The sequence below is a fragment of the Giraffa tippelskirchi genome, chromosome 6 (genome assembly GCF_054371585.1).
Source record: "Giraffa tippelskirchi isolate mGirTip1 chromosome 6, T2T-mGirTip1v1.2.pri, whole genome shotgun sequence".
Lineage (NCBI taxonomy): Eukaryota > Metazoa > Chordata > Mammalia > Artiodactyla > Giraffidae > Giraffa > Giraffa tippelskirchi.
Genome location: NC_137280.1, coordinates 121,696,797 through 121,719,085, shown reverse-complemented (window position 1 = coordinate 121,719,085; position 22,289 = coordinate 121,696,797). Strand labels below are relative to the sequence as shown.

Below are 22,289 nucleotides of genomic sequence, written 5' to 3'. Positions count from 1 at the left end.
CGGATTTCACTCTTCATTGACTCACGAAGTGAAATATCTGAGAGTCTGAAAGCTTAGTCCCTTGCCTCACTTGGGTTGGTTATTTTTTATGGTTTGCACTGAATTGCGGGGATTGAAATATATACACAATAACCAGGGAAGTTATGCTTCCTTGGGCTCACATCTACTTGTACATTACTTTGTGTAATTTGGCCTCTGGACCAGACTACTGGTTTGGGTGCCATTTTCTCGTGAGTCCTAGTAGAATAAGAAACACGTGGATTTGTCTGAATGTAACAGGTATGCTTCTCTCATTAGAACTGGGAAAACTCAGCATGGTTTGGCCTTTGTACCTTTAGTCCCCAGGGCATCCCAGGGTCAGAGGTGGTTCCTCCTGGGCATGATCCATGACCGCCTGGCATGGGGTATGAGAGAGAGCTTCCTCCTCCAAAGGTGTAGAGTTAGAGACAGTGTTTCAGGAGGGTTTTATTGATAAGACTGAGCCCTAATGGTGAAAATATAGTTGCCAAAGTAGGGAATTAAAATGGTCCCAGAGAAATGCAGTCAGTTTCCGGGTAACTTCAACCTGACAAATGTATATGAAGTAACTTGGCTGTATTTCTTTGTAACACTGGGCAATTCACTTCTGCTATTCACTTGTGTGTCCAATTCCTCATTTATAAAATAAAGTCCTAAGACTAGATTCATTTTAAGGGATTTTCAGGCTCAGATCGTCTGTGACTTTGTGATTAACTGCTAGTAAGCACTGCAGTGGTCAACACTCAGGGATCCACCCACTCACCCATCAAGGCTGTATTGAGCATCCTTGATGCACCAGACCACTAGGAAGCCCTAGAAAGCCTCATCTCTTTGTCTCTCCTTAATGTATTTAATGGTGAATTTCAGGTCCAGAGACAGGGATGACCCATCATTACTGGCTGGTGATTAATTGGTGGTTCTATCTTTTCCTCAATGCCAGTGACTCGGTGTTCTCTTCTCCCTCGCCTGCCTTTGGCCAAGCTCCTGCCATCTGCCTTCCTCTGGGGCATCGTTGCACATGGTAGTCTGCTCCAGCAAAGCTGCCCACTCTTTAGACTTTATCACCACTTTCTGGGAACTCAAAACAAGAATTACTTTGGCCGTGGGCGCACACACTGGGGACTGACCCAGGAGAGAGGCTGCCAGACACAGAACTGCTGCCTGTATTTGCTGATTCATTATCAGTGTCAGACAATCTGCTGTGAGAATGATGATAAATGTGTGGTGTTCTTCTGAAGGAATCGCCCACTCTGAGATTAAAGCCCGTGCCGGCAGCCTGCTTGTCTGCTGCGTGGAGTCCCATCCCCTCCCATCCCTTTTTCCGTAGTCCAGAACACATCTTGAAAGAAGAAAGTGTGTTTGGTTAAAGATAATAGGAGACCCATATCCATGCGATTTAGAAATGTGGACAGTAGATGTTTTTATTCCAGACAGAGAGGCAGGGACAGGGTGAGTAACTGTTGAGGAAGCAGGGAGACGTTGGAGAGACGAGCCCTAGTGGTGAACGTGTAGGTGCCTGCAATGAATTTTCATGTGAGTCATCTAGGTGTGTCTGAGGAGGGTTGAAGGAAAGCCATCTCGGACACTCTGCGGCTGTGTGATTGTCACCGTTACCTGGCCACCGATCCTTTCCAGTGGGCAAACCCTTCCCCAGCTTGGCTTTCATTGTCCCTGTGAGTAAAATGAGTCATCTGGACCAGGCATCCCCAAGTGCCCTCATAGGGCTTCCTTTCCCAGTTCATTGTTCAGATGGGCTCAGTCTCTGACCCCGTCTGGCCTGGGCTCCCCAGTTTCTCTAAGTGTTGTGCACTGGGGGTGTGGTCACCCTCCTGATGTCAACCGCCAAGGTATTGGGTTGACCAGAAAGTTCATTTGGGGTTCCCATAAGCAAATGAACTTTTGGGCCAACCCAATAATTCCCCAAACAGACCACCTTCCTCTTACTGCCTCCCACAAATCACTGGGACAGGATTCAGGTAGGATAAGAACCAAGTTGGTGGATGCCATTTGTGTCTCACTTTCCTTCATTTGGAAGAGGGTGGGTCACATCAGATGCCAAACCTGAATTCCCGAGGTGCTGAAGATCCCTTCTACACTTGGCAGAAAAGATTTACTCCTTGTGGCCCGTGAGTTCTGGGGAGTTCAGTGCCAACTCCAAACCTGGGGCCTTAGAATTAAGTCACATTTCTATGGCAATGGTGCTTTCATTCCCTACACCTCCATCTAATGGGGCAAATAATAATGATAATGGGCTTCCCTGGTGACTCAGTGGTAAAGAATCCACTTTGCCAATGCAAGGGATGCGGGTTCAATCCTTGGATCAAGATGATCCCCTGGGGAAGGAAATGGGAACCCACTCCAGTATTCTTGCCTGGGAAATCCCGTGGGCAGAGGAGCCTGGCAGGCTACAGCCCATAGGGTCACAAACAGTAGGATACAACGTAGCGACTAGACAACAATAATAATGGTGGTGACATTTTGATTGCTCCCTTTTTTCCAGGCGTTGTACTGAGTCATTTACATACATCAGCCATTTTATTTATTTTTATTTTTTTTCCCTCTGAGATATAATATACTTCTTTATTTTTTTAAATTTTTATTTATTTATTTATTTATTTTACTTTACAATATTATATTGGTTTTGCCCTACATTTACATGAATCCGCCATGGTTGTACCCATGTTCCCCATCCAGAAACCCCCTCCCACCTCCCTCCCCATCCCATCCCTCTGGGTCATCCCGGTGCACCAGCCCTGAACGCCCTGTATCATGCATCGAACCTGGACTGGCAATTCGTTTCACATATGATAATTTACATGCTTCAGTGCCATTCTCCTGTATCATCCCGCCCTCGCTGTCTCCCATAGAGTCCAAAAGACTGTTCTATACATCTGTGTCTCTTTTGCTGTCTCACATACAGGGTTATCGTTACTATCTTTCTAAATTCCATATATATGCGTTAGTATACTGTATTGGTGTTTTTCTTTCTGGCTTACTTCACTCGGTATAATAGGCTCCAGTTTCATCCACCTCATTAGAACTGATTCGAATGTATTCTTTTTAATGGCTTACATCAGCCATTTTAATCCTCATACTGTCCGCTTGAAGGAGTTACTATTCCTTCCCCCCCACCCCCACTTTACAGATAAGGAAACTGAGACTTACAGGGTGAAATATCCTGCTGCGATGGCACGGTAAGTGGCAGAGCTGAGGTTTGGACTTGTATTTTCTGACTCTGGAGCCCAACTATGCCCCTCGCAGGATGGCCCAAGCAAAGTGCCTCAAGGGCACAGTACCCACCTGACTTGCCTGTCCACCACCCAGCCCTGGCCCCTCGGCTGGGGACATGGCTCCCAGTGGTTTGCTGGGAAAGCAGCTCCCCTAAGAGAGGAAGGGCGACCATAACTGCAGGCCTTGATTTTGGTGGTTTACGATATGAGGACAGGGCTCTTTCCGTGGACATAAGCCATCCTAATAGCACCATTTATCATTATGACAAAGGTTAGGCTAGGAGGATGCCAGAGCTGGAATGAAAGAGTAGAATTCTGATGATTTTAGCAGCTGAAAGTGACATCACCTCAGAGCTGCTGTCGCATGGCAAATTGAAAGCTGGACTGAAATTGCTTTAAAACATATCCAGAGATGCTTTTCCACAGCTGTGATAAAGCCGTTTGGTTATGTTTGGAGACACGCTTCTATCTAGACTACTCTCTGAGTCGTCTGTGCGTCCTCCTACTTGGAGGATGCTCATCAGCCCTGGAGGCATCTAAGGCTCTGGGTGCTGTGTAGGGACATCTGTGATCTGCCACCCTCCACAGGGGGCTGGAGGAACTGACAGAGTCAGTTTCTCATTGTCTTTCTAGTGTGTTGTCAATGTCTCTTCACAGGGAGCTCAGTGCTCCATGTTGGCTTGGATGGGTGGGATGGGGGGTGAAAAGGTGGGAGGGAGGTTCAACAGGGAGGGGATATATGTAGACCTATAGTTGATTCACCACACTGTACAACAGAAACTGGCACTACCTTGTAAAGCAATTATATTCCAATTAAAAAAAAATAAGTCATGTGTTTACAACATTTTTAGTGGCCACATTGCTTTCTTCTGTCCATCTGGTGGGTGAACCTAGGATTTTGGAGCTGTCTCCTGCCTACTGTCAGTGAGCTGGACTCAATGCGGGTGCTAGCCAGGGGACTTGGGGATGCGCTGGACTGTTTGACCAGCCCTCTTTTATTTGGCCTTTATCCAGGTAACCTGGAGGAGAAAGACCCCTGGAAACTGGTGCATCAGTTACTTATGCCCTCTTTTCTTTCATCCTCAGGCAAAAGAAGGGGACCGTGGTCCACAAGCACTGGGTTGGACCTTCGAACCTGGTCAAGTGCAAGCCCTGCCCTGCAGCACAGTCAGCCATGGTCTGTGGCTCCGATGGCCACACCTATACATCCAAGGTCAGTTTTCTTCATTGTCTTTTTTTTTATCATCAAGAAGTACTCTGTGTCTGCTTGTTCTGACAAGGCTCTCTGGGCGGAAACTGGACCCTGTGAATCTCGGTGGACTTGGGGCCTTGCCTTTGATAAGCTGCCACAGGAATAGACTCTTTGACCAAAGAAACGAAATAAAATCATTATGATCTATGTAACTGGAGTGATCAAGGGCTAAGGGGAAGAAGGGTGATTCCAAGAATGGGGGTCATGTGACCCTGCAGTGAATCTAGACCAGCTTCCTGGAGGAGATGAGGAAGCAAACTCTTCCAAAGATGTGAGTCATTCGACCTAGCTGATGGGAAGCCAAGACATGAGGGGGACCCATGAGGGGGACACCATGTCTTAGGGACGGCGTGGTGAAAGGAAGGCGAGTGATGTCAGCACACGTTTAAGCAGCATTTATTGTGTATGTAGAGTGCGTCCAGTGCAACACCAGATCCGGGGCTAGAGGGTCTGCCATTTCTTTCTCTGGGGACTTCAGGCCTTGCAGTCTAATGGGAGGGGGCTTGCTAGTACGGTGACCGATCATTTTAACTCAAACCAATGAAGAGAAAATGGTTTCATAGAAAAAGGAGCTAGGGATAAAGTGGGTCTGTTTATTCTTATCGGAGCGATGAGGGAAAGAAGAGGAGCTTTTCATCTGGGCTCTAATAAAAGGAATTAGAGGCAGAGGGGCAGGGATCACCAGAGTGAAGGAGGGAGATTTTGTTCTTGGAATTCCAAATAGTCTCCTTGGGTGAAGGTTGTCCATCTGTGTTTGGGAATGGACGTTTCACTGGGTTGATGAATGGAAGAAAAAGAAACCACAAAATTGATAAGGGTTTACTTATTTGTTCTCTTATTCAACAAATATGTCAGTACCCTTCTTTATGCTACACGTGAAGAGTTGTGTGCAGGAGTCTCAGGAACTTTCTATGAGGTGTGGGGGGGGGCAAGGAGTGGGGCTCTGACCCTCCCATCCCCTCTAGCCACAGCTGTCCCACTTTTATCTCCTTGTTTCCTGTGTAAGGTTCATTTGCAGAATAGGGTCAGGGCTTACAAGAGTCGCAGGGCGTTTGTGGCCACGTTGCTGTGTGGTCCTTGGGCTTGGGCTGTTACGCTGGTCCCACCTCTGTCCGTTCCCCACTGCGTGGTGCACGGCTTCCATTCTCTGTGGTCTCCTCACCATCTGATCTTTACATCACGGAGATGGCGCAGGCCGGGGGTCCCCTCTGCTGTCCTTGGAGGCTTATTTGGATTACGATGAGGCTGTCAGTTTTCTACTGACTCTTCTTGATGTGAGTCATGTCTTTTTATTCACTGAAGGTAGACTTTTATCCTCTCCGTTTTTCACATTTTTCTCACCAAAGGGAATATTGTAACAAAGCAGGAAGCTGGAAGGTTTGTCTCGCTTGGACCCAGACTTGTGTAATCTGCTTTAGGAGCTCAATACCGTCATTACTGTTTGGTAGTCATTCCTTTGTTCTTTCAGCAGGTTTCACTAGAGCCCTTCCTATGCACCAGGCTCTGTGCCAGGTGCTCGGGAAACGTATGATGTAGTGGAAACAAGCATGTTGGTTCTTCCTCCTGACCTGAGTCTGTAATCCTTACATACACCACCCCCCCAACCTGAGACCTGCTGTGTGAATTACAGCTGCCCAGCCCAACCTGGCTGAGTATGCCCACCTTCTCCTGTTCTCTGCTCCCCTGACCCTGAAGGAACCAGAAGAATGTTCTGGATAGAGAAAATAGCATGGACCAAGGCTCTAAGGCAGGATGATGAGTTCGAAGAACTGAGAGGATGCCCTGATGGTGGCTCTGACAATAAGGGGAGAGGCACAGGGGAGGAGGAAGCAGAGGATGTGAGAATGGTCCAGGAGGAGACCTTCAGTCAAAGCTAGGAGGGTGAGCAGGTGGCTGGGCTGTGCCAAGCTTGTGGGACACTTGTTACTGTAAGTACCTTCTTGCGCATGTCTTTCTTAAGAGTGTGTTGTCCTAGAGGCAGAAACAATGCCCATGTGCCTTCACCAGGCAAAGGACACACAGTGGGTGCTCAGTATCATGGACAAGAGAGAGGAGCCCTTGCGGATTCCCACTGAGAAGGAACGGCGAGATTCCAGTTTGTGCAGCCCTTCCCGAATTTTAGTGATTGGGTTCCAGAGAGCTCGGTGACTGAGAGAAATCAGCCATCCCCACCCTGGGCCAAGTTTCTTAGCTAAACACCCAGCCTGGGGTCTCTGGCAGAGAGGGGCTCCTTGCAACAGTTCTGTCTTTATGAAGCTCCAGTTTGTGCTGTTCAGTTATTCCCTCCAGCTCTGAAGTGAACTGTCTGATCCTGGCATCGGCAATTGGAGACGAGCCATGAAGTGTCAGTGAGTGATCAGGGGCTGTTTGGGCAAGTGGCACATTGCACATCAGACTCCAGCAACACCCTGCCTGCTCACCTCTGTCTCCCGTTCGCAGGAGGAGCTTCAAGTGCTTTTAGCTCCCCGTGACTCTTGAGCTACAAAAAGCAGTCGTAACCTGTCAGATGTAGCTTGAAATGCTGTCAGTTGCCCAGGGCATGCCTCTGCAAATGTTTGCTGGTCAGGGCCCCCCTGCAGTTTGGGCAGGAAAGTTGGCTTTTTGTGTTAGAGAAGGTTGCTTGCTTACAGGTAGTGATAAATGGCTTGTTTGAGAGGCAGGATCAGAATTTGGAAGGCTCCTTTGAATCAAGAATGATTCCTCAAAAGAGAAATGGCTTCCAGAGTCTGTTATTCCAGACTCCCGCCTGTTATTCCTCTAGTGCCCCTGAATTCCTGCACCTACCTCAGTCCTGCTTCCCAGACCTGGTCAGCTGTCTTTTCTTGGAGCAAAATAAGAGATCTAAAGCCTTCTCATCAGAAGTTGTAGTACCCTTCTCCTCATCCTCCATGTAGGGTAGACTGAGGCCCAAAGAATCAAGCGCAGTGGCAGAGTTTGATTCTCAAGCTTCCTGCCTGGCTATATGTGATCACGCAATTCTAATCAAGTTAAACAGAGGGGAGGGGCTGGTGGAGGGCCATCATTGCAATGAAAAAATGGTGTGCTTGCGTGCTAAGTCGCTTCAATCACGTCTGACTCCCTATGACTCTATGGACTGTAGCCTGCCAGGCTCCTCTGTCCATGGGATTCTCCAAGCAAGAATACTGGAGTGGGTTGCCATGCCCTCCTCCAGGGGACCTTCCTAACCCAGGGTTCAAACCCAAGTCTCTTACGTCTCCTGCATTGGCAGGTAGGTTCTTTACCACTAGCACCACCTGGGAAGCCCAGGAAAATGGTGTGGGCATTGGTTTTTGACATTAGTTTCCTAATTTTCTATCTTAACTTCTAGAAAGTTGAAATTCTCTTTTTCCAAAAGAAATGAATCAAATGCTGAAGGTGTGCATTGATTGCCAAGACCTCTGAAGCCAAGACCAATTCTAAACCCTTGTGGTGGGCAATTAGACTTCCTTTCAGAGGAGGTATTTCAGACTGGTCAGCTTCGCTATTGGAGTGCTTTAGTTATTGCCCCTATATCCACAACTACTTCTTTACTGAGGTTCAAGAGCACATTTTAGTCTCCCAAAGCTGTCACAGGACCACCAGTAGATGGGCAGTTAATAGAGTGAATGAGTTGACTATTAGTGAACAAATAACTTCCCATCCCCTGGAGTTATGACCTTTTTGAGGTCATTGGGATCAAGAAACAGAGGACGGATGAGACCAGGATGCATGTATAACTAGAAGTGATTTTATGTCATAAATCAAATTCATGAAAAATTTGGCAAAAATGTATTACAACCCAGTCCCACCACCATCAAGGAAATCTGTAAGAAACAGTCACAGTCCTCCAGGGGAAGTGCTAACCCTTTCACAGATGGATCAGAAGTCTGGGGAGCGCTGTCAGGAGCAGGGTGAGGACAGAGACTGGGTGTCAGCTCTGTCCTTGGTTCTTGGTGTTTGTGTTCAGGTTCCATCAAACAAACTTTCTTTTTGCTCTGGACCCAGAATGATCAGGAGCTCCTAGAACAGAGGGAGATACATTTAGAACCTCTGTCTGTAGCAGGGCTCTTTCAGTGACCTGGCAGCAGGGATGCTACTCAGAGCTCTGTGACTCCCCGAGGATCAAAGATAAAATCTACAAGAATGCACAGAGTCTGGAGATGAAGGGATATAAGATGTTACATGGCAATAAATGACTCTGTATTCAGACTCTATAAAGCATAACCCACAACAGATAAGGAACAGAAACCACTGGGAATAGGCAAGCGGAGGCCAGCACTGCAGCCTGGCATGGTAGAGCATGGTGGAGACCCTGCCCCTGTGCGTGGCTTCGAGGCAGTAAGGATGACTCTCATCATTTAACTTGCCCTGAGGTCCTGGCCAGGAAAACTGAAGCAGTCCAGAAATTCAGTAAGTGTTTAGTGAATTCTTTCTTACTGTCACACGTTATGCTAAATACTGGGGATGATGCAAAAGACAAAGCCCTGTTTTCACAGAATTCACAAGGAAGGTAGGTTATGGAGCAGTCTCCTTTCATTAAACTAGGTGTTCAGATAAGGGATTTTGGGGATGCTGCGGGACACGGAACAGGGCCACCTCAACCAGTTTGGAGGTGTGAGTAGATGGTTCACTGAGATCTTAAACCTGGAAGGAGTCGCCCAGAGTATAGATCGGGGTGGGAGATACAGAGAGCTCATTTCATCAGAGGAAAGAGGGGGTTGAAGAGATGAAACACAACGAGAACCCCCTTGAAGCACTGCTGTGGTGGTATCACACGTGGACTGGGGATAGAGGGTTAACTACCTACAGAAATGAGGCTAGAAAACTATCAGGGACCACTTTTCCAGGGCATTGAAAGCCAAATGAGAGGGGTGGGACTTCACCCTAAGAACCCTGGTGGTCTTACTAAGGATCCATATTTTGCCTCCACTTACCCTGGCTGTGCACCAGAAGTGATCAGGGCAGGACTGGACTTGTATGGTGGTTGCAGAGTGAGATAGAATGCAGTTGGGAGTGGCATTCAGGAAGTCATAGCTGGACTTGGTGACTGTCTCCGTTTCAAATATAGAGAGTCATTTTAGCTTTGAGCTCAGCAGAAGGACATCTTCACCATCCAGGTCCCGGTGGGACTTGCAGTTGCTCTTGCCAATGGCTCCGTGCCCTCAGCCTAAACCAGAGGGACCCTGGCATCTGTGAGTGCCTTTCCTTTCTCTGCTGTTAAATGCATAGAAAGATGAAAGCTCCTGGGGTCCTGGCTGCTAACTTGTAATTTTGCCTGTAAGAGGGGAAGCATCACTGTGGCTGACCAAGTCTGGCTAGCCCAGGCTTCAGGTGGGCAGTCTCAGCTCTTCCTCCCTCTGGAGGGCAGAGGTCTTTGGGAAAAGTGTAAGCAGATGTGGAACGATGTTGGGGTCCTGGAAACTCAGAAGGGAGCTGGAGTGGAGTTACCCGTGGCTCCACATTCTGGCCCTGCTGGGTCTCTCCTGGCTGGACCTTTTTTACAATTTGTTTTTATTGATTTATTTTTGAACACATCATGTGGGATACAGGATCTTAATTTCTGGACGAGGGATCAAACCTGTGCCCCCTGCAATGAAAGTGTGCATTCTTAATCACTGAACTGCTAGGGAAGTCCCCTCCCTGGTCAGACCTCTTTTAATAGGATTTCCTTGATGTCTCTCTATTTTTATACCCATGTGACTAGAGCTCAGCTGTCAGGGCTGGGCCTGCTCATATCGAGGCAGAAGCCACATGGAGGAAGGAGAGGGTTCTCGGCTTGCCCCTGGGAACCTTGTTCCCTGGCATCAGCCTGGCTGTTGGGATTGGGAAAACAAGCAGGCAAACATTCTTCTGCTCTGCCCCTCCCCTCCCAACAACATTTATTCATTAACTGCTGTGAAACAATTAGCAAATGGCTCCTTTCTGTCCGGATGCTGGAGAGAGATGCGCTGTGGAGGAAGACGGTTCTCCTCTGTTCTGAGAATGCACACGTGAAGGAGGGGGAAAGAGAGCTTGCCTTACAGGCTTGGCATTTCTTTCAACATATTGTCGCTGAGGATTATATTATTTTCAGAGTTGTCTTAATAGTTTCCAACAATTGCTACCAAGTAAAGGTCATGTTTGAAGTTCTTGGCAAATGGAGTCTCTGTTGGCCGGCATTTCCCACGAACAGGCTGTTCTGAGGGTTAGCGTGAATCCAGGCCTGAATCTATGAGCTTTCTCAAGATAGCATCAGGCTCGGTCTGTCTTCTTAGTCTCCCGCAGATTTTTGTGGCCCTGCGTCCACGACAGGCATGGGTTGTTTTTTATGCAGTTCCTCTGCTTTTTGGCTGTGTCGACGCTGTCAGTGTTCTCAGGGATATTTTTAGATAGCCCTGTCTCCCTAGAACTTGCTGGGTGAGAATTGTCTTCACTTGCAAATGGCTCCTTGGTGAGGGCCTCACTTTTTTTTAAATTAATTTTTATTGGCGTATAGTTGCTTTACAATGTTTTGCTAGTTTCTGCTGTACAGCAAAGCCAATCAGCTAGATGTATACATACATCCTTTTTTTTTTTGCATTTCCTTCCCATTTAGGTCACCACAGAGCATTGAGTGAAGTTCCTTGTACTATGCAGTAGGTTCTCATTAGTGATCTGTTTTATACATACTGTTGATAGTATATATATGTCAATCCCAATCTCTCAGTTCATCTCACCTCCCTCTTCCTTGGTATCCATACATTTGTTTTCTACATCGGTGTCTCTATTTCTGCTTTGCAAATAAGATCATCTGTGCCATTTTTCTAGATTCCACATATGCACATTAATATACAACATCTTTCTCTGACTTCGCTCCTGACTGCGCAGAAGAGAAGATGATTGGACAATGAGGTGGAAGACTTGTCTTTGCACATTTTGTGCAGGAGTAAACTGGAGCACCATGGCAGTGGTCATGGTCCCAGGAACAAAAGGTACAGCAGCAATTAGGCAGGACATTGCATGCAGCTATGTGTACAGCCCTGTAGGGGAACTAAGAACTAGAAAATAAATACCTGACCCCATCCCCACCTGCTCTCAGCTGGTCATGGGAGGAGAGGGTTGGATCATGTGCTTCCAGATCACGTAGACATCAAAGGTCTGATGAGGGAGTCGGGTCAGGTTTCACTGCTGCTGCTGCTGCTGCTAAGTTGCGTCAGTCGTGTCCGACTCTGTGCGACCCCGTAGACGGCAGCCCACCAGGCTCCTCCATCCCTGGGATTCTCTAGGCAAGAACACTGGAGTGGGTTGCCATTTCCTTCTCCAATGCATGAAAGGGAAAGTGAAAGTGAAGTCGCTAAGTCATGTCTGGCTCATAGTGACCCCATGGACTGCAGCCTACCAGGCTCCTCCGTCCATGGGATTTTCCAGGCAAGAGGACTGGAGTGGGCTGCCATTGCCTTCTCTGGAGGTTTCACTATTAATATTTTAACTTTATGTAGCTTAGAAAAAAACTAACATGGGAAGTGTTATGTCTTTGGAGACATACTTAGTGGCATCTAACTGACTCTAAGCGAGTTTGTTGTATACATTAACCAGCTTGAAGTTTGGGGACAAGTCCTCCATGGCAGATACCTCAACTTTGCATTTACCCCCACCACACCCTGAGGTCTTGTTGATTTTCATCATCCTTTCTTCAGACTGGGGGTGCCGAACCTCACTAAATAATGAGAAGTTAGTGTCTGTAGTATGAAAACCCTCAGCTATTAGTTCTTGCCCTTGTTTGGCTATCATTCCCTCTTCTCTTTCATGAGGTTTTGGGAAGGAACAGGAATAAATAATATTTAAAATATTTATTGTATGTTAGGATGTATGTTCTGGTTGCTATAGCAAAAGTCCAAATGGAACAGAGGCTTAAATGGGATTCAGTTTTACTTTTCTCTCTTGGAAATATTCTAAAGATAAGCAGCCTGGGGCCAACATGCTGCCTCCAGACTGTCAATGACCAGCGTCCTTTACTTTACTGTTTTGTCATCCTCAGCAGTTGAAACTGTTGAGCTTCTGGATTCAAAGTGGCTGCTGTGCCCAGCCAGTTAGAAGGAGGAAATGGAGGAAGCAAGGTCTGTAAGTCACTAAGGTCCCTTCTGCTCACATCCTGCTGGCCATAACTTAATCGTAAGGCTATGCCAAGCTGCAGGAGAGGCTGGGAAATGAGAGTTTCATTCTGGGCAGCTCTATACCCAGATAAAATTTGAGAGTTGTATTATTAAAAAGAAGAATGGAGTGTATACTGGAGTAATCTAGAAGCCTCTACCCTAGTAATATTTTAAACAGTAACAACAGTGGCAATAACAGCAAAACAACAGTACTTGATTATTGAACATAGATTAGATACTCTGATATTGTACTAAGTGCTGTAGTATTCTATTTTCTCCATTATTCCATCTAATTCTCACAATAAACTTTTGTGGTGGAGACCACTAGCAGTCTCAAAGGGGAGAAAACTGAACTTGTAAAACTTTGTCCAAGGTCAGCACAGCTCTTGGCAGCAGAGTAGATATTTGAACCATGGTCTGTCTGATTCTTGAGTGACAGTCTTTACTTCTACGAGTTAAACGCCATCTGAAAAGTAATATAAAATACCAGCTGTACCATCAGGATGCTTTTGATTTCAAGTGACAGAAACATAACTCAAACTTAGCTTCATCAAAAAATGAAGATTTACTGGCATTCAAGGCTAGAAAGTATACGGGGGTAGGCAGACCTCAGAGAAAGAAGCGGAAATTCAGTGTTGACAACACTGCCTTTCCTTCTTTCTCATCTTTGTCCGTCTCTGCTTGGCTTCATTCTGCCAAGAGGCTTTCTCCCCTTGGCAAAAAATATAGATTTTGACAGCTCCAGATTTATTTGCTTCTAACCTAGAAACTGCAAAGAAATTTGCCAATATCTGTGTTTCAATCCCAGGAAAGGATTCCAATCGGCTGTTTTTGAACTGTGTGTCCATCTTTAATTAAGTATTATGGTCACGTGACCCTCTTAACTCTACCCTTCACTTTGATCAAGTGTAGCATTTTTTTTTTTTCAAACCAGAAAAAAAGAGGGAAAGGGAAAGAGTATTTACTGGACTGAATAAAAATTTTAAAGTAGTGTTTCATAATCACCTTTTAAAATATTGAATGCTATTAAATATTTGTGTCATTGCAGGCCTCAGCTGAATGCCACTAGCTTGAGCATATCAGGATGTGTTGATGTGTTCTGTGTTTCTGGGAGGGGCTTCTCTGGTGGCTCACGGGTAAAGAATCTGCCTGCGACACAGGAGCCACTGGAGACACAAATTCAATCCCTGGGTTGGAAAGATCCCCTGGAGGAGGGCATGGCAACCCACTCTAGTATTCTTGCCTGGAGGATACCATGGACAGAGAAGCCTAGTGTTCTACAGTCCATGGGGTTGCAAAGAGTCGGACACGACTGAAACGACTTGGCCTGCACGTGTTTCTAGAAACGGTAGGCAAAAAGGAACATATAACACAGGCCCATACCAGACATGTTAATTATCTAGTTGAAGAGGAATTTCATCTAAAATAAAATAGATTCAGCACCATTTTGATTCGGAAATCTTTTAAACCATTTGACCTAATGTTGTAATACTTCCTTCTAATCATGAGATACACCTGTCCTCAGTTGTATTAAGCTTTTATTTCTTTTTGGAAAATGCCAAAATAAGTCTTTTTGGTTCCTGAGGATAAATTTTCAGGCAAAATGGTTATCGTGACATTTTCAGAAAGCACAGATGTTCAGACACTATCCATGGTGAAAATGCATCCTAAAAATTTACATGGTCTGCTTCAAAATGCCGATTAGCTATGAAGTTATAGCAGAAGGAAGCCATGAAACTAATTATTTTACCACTTATTTCTATGCTGTATATGCAAACATGTGTTTAACCAAGATTTGAAGAATAGGTTTTCATTTCTTCTTCTCAAATGCCCTGAATAGAATGCCATGTAATTAGTTAGTGCTTTTGTTAAAAACACATTAGGAAGAATAACCTTCTTGTTGTCAGTTCCGTTGAATGCACAATTAAACCATTTGATAAAGCAATTACCTGAACACGATTATGAGCATCCTCACCTCAACAGAAGATGAAATTAAGGATTAGGAAAAATTGCAAAGCACATGAGATCTCTGCCAACCAATCCTTTAGAAGAGAGAAGGGTCCCTGGCCAGAATGAATACGTTCAGTGTTATAAATCTAATTAAATAATTACAAACAACTTTAATTAAGTTCAGATTCATGTTGCTTTTGTTTTTCTTTAAAAACAAGCAAACAGAATATTCCCTGTTGGCTTATTGCTCAAATGAGTACAGTCATACTTATTCATGACATTTTCCAAGAGACTGTTTTAGTGCTATATATCGGTAATGCTCCTAAGCCACTTTCTATGCCTTGGGCTAGGACCTGTATGTTATGTCAGGGATTGAGGAGACCTTTCAGTTCAGTTCAGTTCAGTAGCTCAGTCGTGTCCGACTCTGCAACCCCATGGACTGCAGCATGCCACGCATCCTTGTCCATCACCAACTCCCGGAGTTTACTCAAACTCATGTCCATTGAGTTGTAATGCCATCCAACCATCTCATCCTCTGTCATCCCCTTCTCCTCCTGCCTTCAATCTTTCCCAGCATCAGGGTCTTTTCCAATGAGTCAGTTCTTCGCATCAGGTGGCCAAAGGATTGAGTTTCAGCTTCAGCATCAGTCCTTCCAATGAATCTTCAGGACTGATTTCCTTTAGGATGGACTAGTTGGATCTCTTTGCAGTCCAAGGGACTCTCAAGAGTCTTCTCCAACACCACAGTTCAAAAGCATCAGTTCTTCAGTGCTCAGATTTCTTTATAGTCCAACTCTCACATCCATACATGACTACTGGAAAAACCATAGCTTTGACTAGACGGACCTTTGTTGGCAAAGTAATGTCTCTGCTTTTTAATATGCTATCTAGGTTGGTCATAACTTTTCTTCCAAGGAGCAAGCATCATTTAAGTTCATGGCTACAGAGGGGATCTTTAGCTGGGTTAGAATTTACTGTGAACTGATGCTGTAACTGCTGATTGAGAGATATGACTTAAATGATGGTCTCCCTTTTACCATAGTACTTCGGTGGTTTTCTCCCTTTCTAAAACAAGTGGAATGTTTTTGCATCTTTATATACCATGCATGGGCTTCCCTCATAGCTTAGTCGATAAAGAATCTGCCTGCAATGCAGGGGACCCAGGTTTGATTCCTGGGTTGGGAAGATCCCCTGGAGAAGGAAATGACAGCCCACTCCAGTATTCTTGCCTGGAGAATCCCATAGACAGAGGAGCCTGGCAAGCTACAGTCCATGGGGTCACAAGAGTCGGACACGACTTAGCGACTAAACCACCACCACCACCATACCATGCATAGGATAGAAGTGCTCTATCCTTTGGCCAAGAGTGGCACCTTCCTGTGATGTTGGATTCTGTCCATCAAGGTGCTCAGAATGGAAGATCTTCTGCAGCAGGGAAGATCCTGTGTCCAAAAGAGCAATTTCCCCAAGTTCTTATCCAAAGGCACTAGTGATTGCCTTTAAATGCAAACCTCCCCAAAGGCGGGCTCTTCAGTGGTAACTAGGTAGCACGGGAACCCAGGGACCCTGACTGGGTTGACCAGATGAAGTTCCTTATAAGGTTTTATTTGCTTTTTCCTCTCCTTATAGAGAGACCAAAAGATGATAGTAGGCATAAGTGGGGTGGAACTCCCCAAAAGTGGTCCTGAGCAAGATCTGCTACATTTCTCATCTGTTCCACTGTTTTCTTGCTGGGAGCTCTGGAGAGCAGTCACCTGTCCTCAGTTCTATTAAGCATTTATTTGTAGCATACGACCACAGGACCCAATTCCCTGGCACCAAACAAAGCAAAACAGAGGTGGAGTAGAAAGGATTCATCCTTTTGTGTGTGTGCATTTTAGCACATGTAATGGGATAGAATGGATTGAGACTTCCTTACCATATCTTCCTCTGCCCAAAACGGCATAAACACATTCCTGCGATTTTCAACTCCAGGGCTCTGCCTAAGCACCATCTCCTCAGTGAAGCATCCTTGAGCCCTTCCTACTAGGATAAGCCCAAGGGGACTTTGAGGGAAATTGATGATGGACTGGGAATTAGATGTGTTGATAGAATTGTAGTTGAGTAAGGAAAACACATTTTTTAAAAAGAGATACACTGTAAAGAACATAGAGGATTTGCTTTTAAGATAATTTAAGTAAGATCAAGCAAATGTGACAAAATCTTGGAAATGGTTGAACTGATGTTATAGCCAACTGGAAAAAAAAAAAAAAGCACAACATAAGAGTTGTAAGTTAAGCTTTATTTTGGGCCAAATGAAGACTGTAGCCTGGGAGACAGTGTCTGAGATAGTTCTGAGGAGTTGCTCCAGAGAGGTAGCGGTGAAAGTCAGTATTATATGGGTGAGTTTGGTGAAGAGGGATACATGTGATCAAGCACATATTTTGAAAGAAGGTTGTTGCTAGTCACAAGGAGTAGATGTCTCTGTTAATGATTTTAGTGGTTTTTGGGCTCATGAAATCTTCTGAACTAACTATTTGAAATCCTATTCTGACAGTTTTTCCCAGAGCCTGCTGCTGCTGCTAAGTCGCTTCAGTCGTGTCCGACTCTGTGCGACCCCATAGACGGCAGCCCACCAGGCTCCGCCATCCCTGGGATTCTCCAGGCAAGAACACTGGAGTGGGTTGCCATTTCCTTCTCCAGTGCATGAAAGTGAAAAGTGAAAGTGAAGTCGCTCAGTCGTGTCCGACTCCTAGCGACCCCATGGACTTCAGCCCACCAGGCTCCTCCATCCATGGGATTCTCCAGGCAAGAGTACTGGAGTGGGATGCCATTGCCTTCTCCATTCCCAGAGCCTAGACGACCGTATTCCTGATCTCCACCCTGAACCCCTTTTAGGGTGTGTTGAAGGTCAGCAACTGTAGTGACTAGTGACTTCATCCTTAGAGAACCAGATGGGGAGCGACAATTTTAGTTGGCATTGTGGAGATTCATTATACTAATTTCTCCACTTTGGCATATATTCACAATTTTTCCTAAATAAAAAACATACAGTCTTTGAGGGGAGAAAATGTCTCCTGCTAATCTTATTATCTCCAGTGTTGAATGCTGAAAATGAACATGGATGGAAGAAAGGAAGCTATATTTGCAGGATGGTTTTAGGAAAAGCAAAAGTGGTAAACTTGTAAAAGTATAAAAATACATATCTCATATATTTAAATATAAAACCTAAAGCTGTGTACTTCTAGGAAAAAATAGAAACATCTTTGTGATCTTGGATTAGGCAAATATTTCTTAGATAAAAAACCAAAAGCATGATGCATAAAATAAAAAATTGATACTTTTAGAAAAACTCTGCCTTTGAAGGTCACTGTGAAGAGAATGATAAATGAAGCCACGGCCTAAGGACAACATATTTGAAAATCACCTAGCTGATACAGAACTTGTGTCCAGAATATAATATATATATATATGTATATGTATACATATATATATATATACACACACATATGTATATATATATAAAACTCTCTAAATTAAATAATGCAGAAACAACCCAATAAAAGTAGACAAAATATTTGGGCAGGCACTCCATCAAAGAGGTTATGGGGGTGATAAATAAGCACATAAAAAAGATCAACATTTATCATTGAAGAAATGCAAATTACAACCATAATGAGACATCACTGCATGAGAATGTCATTTTTTTTTTAATGGTCATGTAAAGTGTTGGCTGTCATGTGAAGGAACTGGAACTCTCACACACTGCTGGTGAATGTAAAATGGTCCACCTGCTTTGGAAAACAGCAGTTTGGAAGTTTCTTTAAAAAAGAAGTACTGTCATATGACCTAGCCATTCTAACTCCAGATCTTTACCCAAGAGAAAGGAAAGAATATGTTCACAGGAATACTTGTTCATAAATGTTCATAGCGCCTTTATTTATAATAACCAAAGACTGCAGACAACTCACGTGTCTATCAAGTGAATAAATGAACAAATGTGGTATATCCATACAACTGAATACTCCCCAGAAATAAAAAAGAATGACCTGCTAATGAATGTAATGTCATGATGGAATATTAAAATAATTATGCTGCATGAAGGCCAGATAGATAATAGTGCATACTACCTGATGACATTGATATAAAACTTCAGAAAATGCATGCTAATCTATAGTGAGAGAGAACAGATCACTGGTTTCCTGTGGTAGTGGTGGGGATTAGGAGGGACATGAAGGAACTTTGGGCAATGATGTCAAAAGACATGGTAATTACCTTGATTATGACCATGTTTTCTTGAGTGTGCATGAATTTTTATTGATCAAGTTGTACACTTTAATTATAGTTTATGGTATGCCAATTATACCTAAGTACAACTGTTAAAATGGGTTTTTTAAAAGATGATCAGACCTGTGGAGTGTGTCTCAAGATTAGCACATTTTCCCAAGTACCTACATTTGTTTCCATGTTTCTCTTTTTCGACACTGGTAGCCTTCATCATTCAGAAAGATCCCACTGTGTAGCCTCTTCCAGGATGAGCAACATCAGAAGATAGCGGTGGCAGTTCTCAAAGAGTTGACCCAATGACCCAGCTTTTATATCATACTTTGCGTGTTCTTCCTGAGGTCTTTTCTGCCTCTTTCTGCCAGGTAGGCAGGTTGCTTCGTATCCTGAACTGTGAAGGCGGTGATGGGGATGATGGTAGAAGGCACCCCTTGCTGAAGGCCTGCTCTGTAGCAGGCTCTGGCTGGCATGAGGAGTCTCTCACTATAGGTCCTGTGGAAGCATTCACCATGGCAAATGCTTCAGCTCTTGGTGTGAAATGGTGTCAAGGCCTATTTCCATTCATTCTGCCACTTGTTGTAGTATGCGGCTGAACAGGTTCAGGTGTGGTTGAGTGTCTTGGTAAAATCAGGGTGGCCCTGAGTTCAGAGTGGTCTTAAGGGATGGTGAGGAGGCAGAAGTGGATGAATACCTACACAGCATTGTAGGTTGTTGTTCGGTTGCTAAGTCATGTCTGACTCTTTTCAACCCTGTGAACTATAGCACACCAGGCTTCCCTGTCCTTCACTATTTCCCAGAGTTTGCTCAAACTAATGTCAATTGAGTCAGTGATGCCATCCAACCATCTGTTGGATCTGTCAACAGATCCAATTGTTGGAACCCTCTGTCATTCCCTTCTCCTCTTGCCCTCAATCTTTCCCAGCATTAGGGTCTTTTCCATTGAGTTGGCTTTTCCCATCAGGTAGCCAAAGTATTGGAGCTTCAGCTTCAGCATCAGTCCTTCCAATGAATGTTCAGGGTTCATTATGTTTAGAATTGACTGGTTTGATTTCCTTGCTGTCCAAGGGATTCTCAAGAGTCTTCTCCAGCACCATAGTTTGAAAGCATCAATTCTTCGGCGCTCAGCTTTCTTTATGGTCCAGGTCTCATATCCCATGATTATTGGAAAAACCATAGCTTTGACTATACAAGTGTGGGAATGCTTTTTTGCAGGCTCACTCCTCTACCTGACTCTCCCTGATGTCACCCCACTAATTTATCCATCCATCCACCCAGCACTTGCTGAGCCCTTCTTCTCTGTACAGATTGTTGATGTGGGTGGACTGAGCAGGCTGTGCTTTCTGGGGCTGCAGCAGCTTTCCTGGGATTTGCTGGGATTTCTGAGTTGGGGTTTATGTATCTCTGATACAGGGCCCTATTGGAAGTCTAAGTCACCAGCAGCTTTGGTTGCTGGCCTGACTTCTGTGCTGGAAGGGATAGGCAGAAATGTGACCCTAGCCAAGTCTGCCAGCCATGCAAGGAGAGTAGATAAATGGGCTCAGGCCTGCCCCGGCCTGGAAAGCCCTTTACTGTAAGGAATTAAGCAAAATCAGCCCCTTTACTCAGAAGGCCAGAGGCCGGGGTGTGCTCCTGCACCCCTCTCCAGGAATCAGCTCATGTCTCCTGGCCTGGACATCACACCCCAGCCCCCCATGTGCCCTGCTGATCGTATGATCACTGGTGTCCATACCACATTGGGTGTCTGCCCTGTGTCACCCCCTGTGACATGATGGGATCCTACTGAATTCTCACACTCATCCTGTGAGACAGGCCCTAATGTTTAACCTCTTGTTGAGATAATAAAGTAGGCTGGACTCAGGTATTAATTCTCCTGTGATCCTTCAGCAACTAAAGGAGGAGCCAGGCTTCCCTGCAACATCACCCTGACAACTCGCCATGTCCAGACAGACATAATCCCCACACTGCCAAAGTCAGTACAATAGAACTGCCCAATTCATACTCATCTTGGAGGGACTGAATTCAGTTAGAATTGGCAAGAAAATTGGATTTTAATCATACATATTTTTAAAGAATTTTTTTCTTTAGCTCTCAAGAAGTACTGTGGCTGCAGCCTGAAGGGCTATTAATCTTGCCTTGGCAAATACACACAGATAATGGCTTAGGCTGGCTTGTCAATTTTTTAGCTATAGCTGTGCTGTTCTGATGGTTTATTTTCTTTCTTTCTTTTTTTGAAATTAACTTTTATTGGAGTATAGTTGCTTTACAATGTTGTGTTAGTTTCTGCTGTACAGCAAAATGAATTGGCTATATGTCTACATATATCCCCTGTTTTTTGGTTTTGATTCCGTGACTCAGACGGTGAAGAATCTGCCTGTAGTGCAGAAGACCCAGGATCAATCCCTGGGTCAGGAAGATCACCTGGAGAAGGGAATGGTTTGGAGAATTCCATGGACAGAAGAGCCTTGTGGGCTACAGTCCATGGGGTCACAATGAGTAGGATGTGACTGAATGACTACACACACATTTCCCATTTAGGTCACCACAGAACATTAAGTAGAGTTCCCTGTACTATACAGTAGGTTCTCATTAGTTATCTATTTTATATATAGTAGTGTGTATATGTCGATCCCAATCTCCTAGTTCATCCCACCCACTATTCCCCACTTTGGTGTCCATGTTTTTTCTCTATGTCTATGTCTCTATTTTTGCTTTGCAAATAGATTCATCTGTATCATTTCTTCTAGATTCCATATATTATGCATTAATATACCATAGTTATTTTTCTCTTTCTGACTTACTTCACTCTGTGACAGTCTCTTGTTCCATCCTGTCTCTACAAATGACACATTTTGTTCCTTTTCATGGCTGAGTAATATTCCATTGTATATATGTATCACAGTACATCTTCCTTGACCATTCCTCGGTTGATGGTGGTTTGTTTTCAAGTATCATGAGCAGCCCCCTTTCCTGAGTGTTTGAGATGTCCCTTTTGTGGTTATATCTGTATTAATTCCTCCCCTTCAGGGGACCCTTTCTTTCCCATCCTGGGCTGGCCCAGCCCAGGATGGCGTCTCGCAGAGCCTGGCACAGGCACTGGGTGTTAATGGGGAGGGTGGAGGCTGGGTCTCCGTGGGCCACAAGCTGCCCCTCAGGCGCTGGCTGCCTCTGTGTGGTGTCATCCCAAGTCCCTCACTCAGAAGTGGTTGTCATGGAAACCACTTTCTTGTTTGTTTCTGTCTTGGGCAGCCATCATTATTTTATCACAGCCACATGGGAAGAGTGGCGAGCCCACTCATGGAGGATGGGCCACAGGGTGTGTGACTGGGCTGCTTCAGGGCCATAGCAGACAGCTGGAGGCTGAGAATGGGGCAGCCCCAGGGCTCCCCTGGGAGGACCCTGTCCACACCACCCCATCATTTTGTCGCACAAACAAAGCACTTCTGTCGCATGCCCTGGATGCTGCCGGCACTGACAGCTCCCCAAGTC

The 22,289-nt window shown here is 45.0% G+C and overlaps 1 protein-coding gene and 1 long non-coding RNA gene across 8 annotated transcripts in view; one reads left to right on the top strand and one right to left on the bottom strand.

Annotated features, from left to right (window-relative positions):
• The window catches only part of SPOCK1 (SPARC (osteonectin), cwcv and kazal like domains proteoglycan 1), a 653,451-nt gene that overhangs the window by 482,356 nt on the left and 148,806 nt on the right, over positions 1-22,289 (top strand). For all 7 annotated transcript variants that reach the window (XM_081500638.1, XM_081500637.1, XM_081500636.1 and 4 more), the window contains one exon: positions 4,335-4,461. In XM_081500638.1, coding sequence (XP_081356764.1) covers positions 4,335-4,461 — 127 coding nt within the window. The remainder of the gene's footprint in view (positions 1-4,334; positions 4,462-22,289) is intronic.
• LOC145510162 (uncharacterized) lies at positions 8,206-22,168 on the bottom strand. The gene is made up of 3 exons (XR_014056841.1): positions 21,602-22,168; positions 9,414-13,056; positions 8,206-8,499 (listed from the first exon to the last, which is right to left on the bottom strand). It is a non-coding gene; the product is annotated as an uncharacterized LOC145510162 (long non-coding RNA).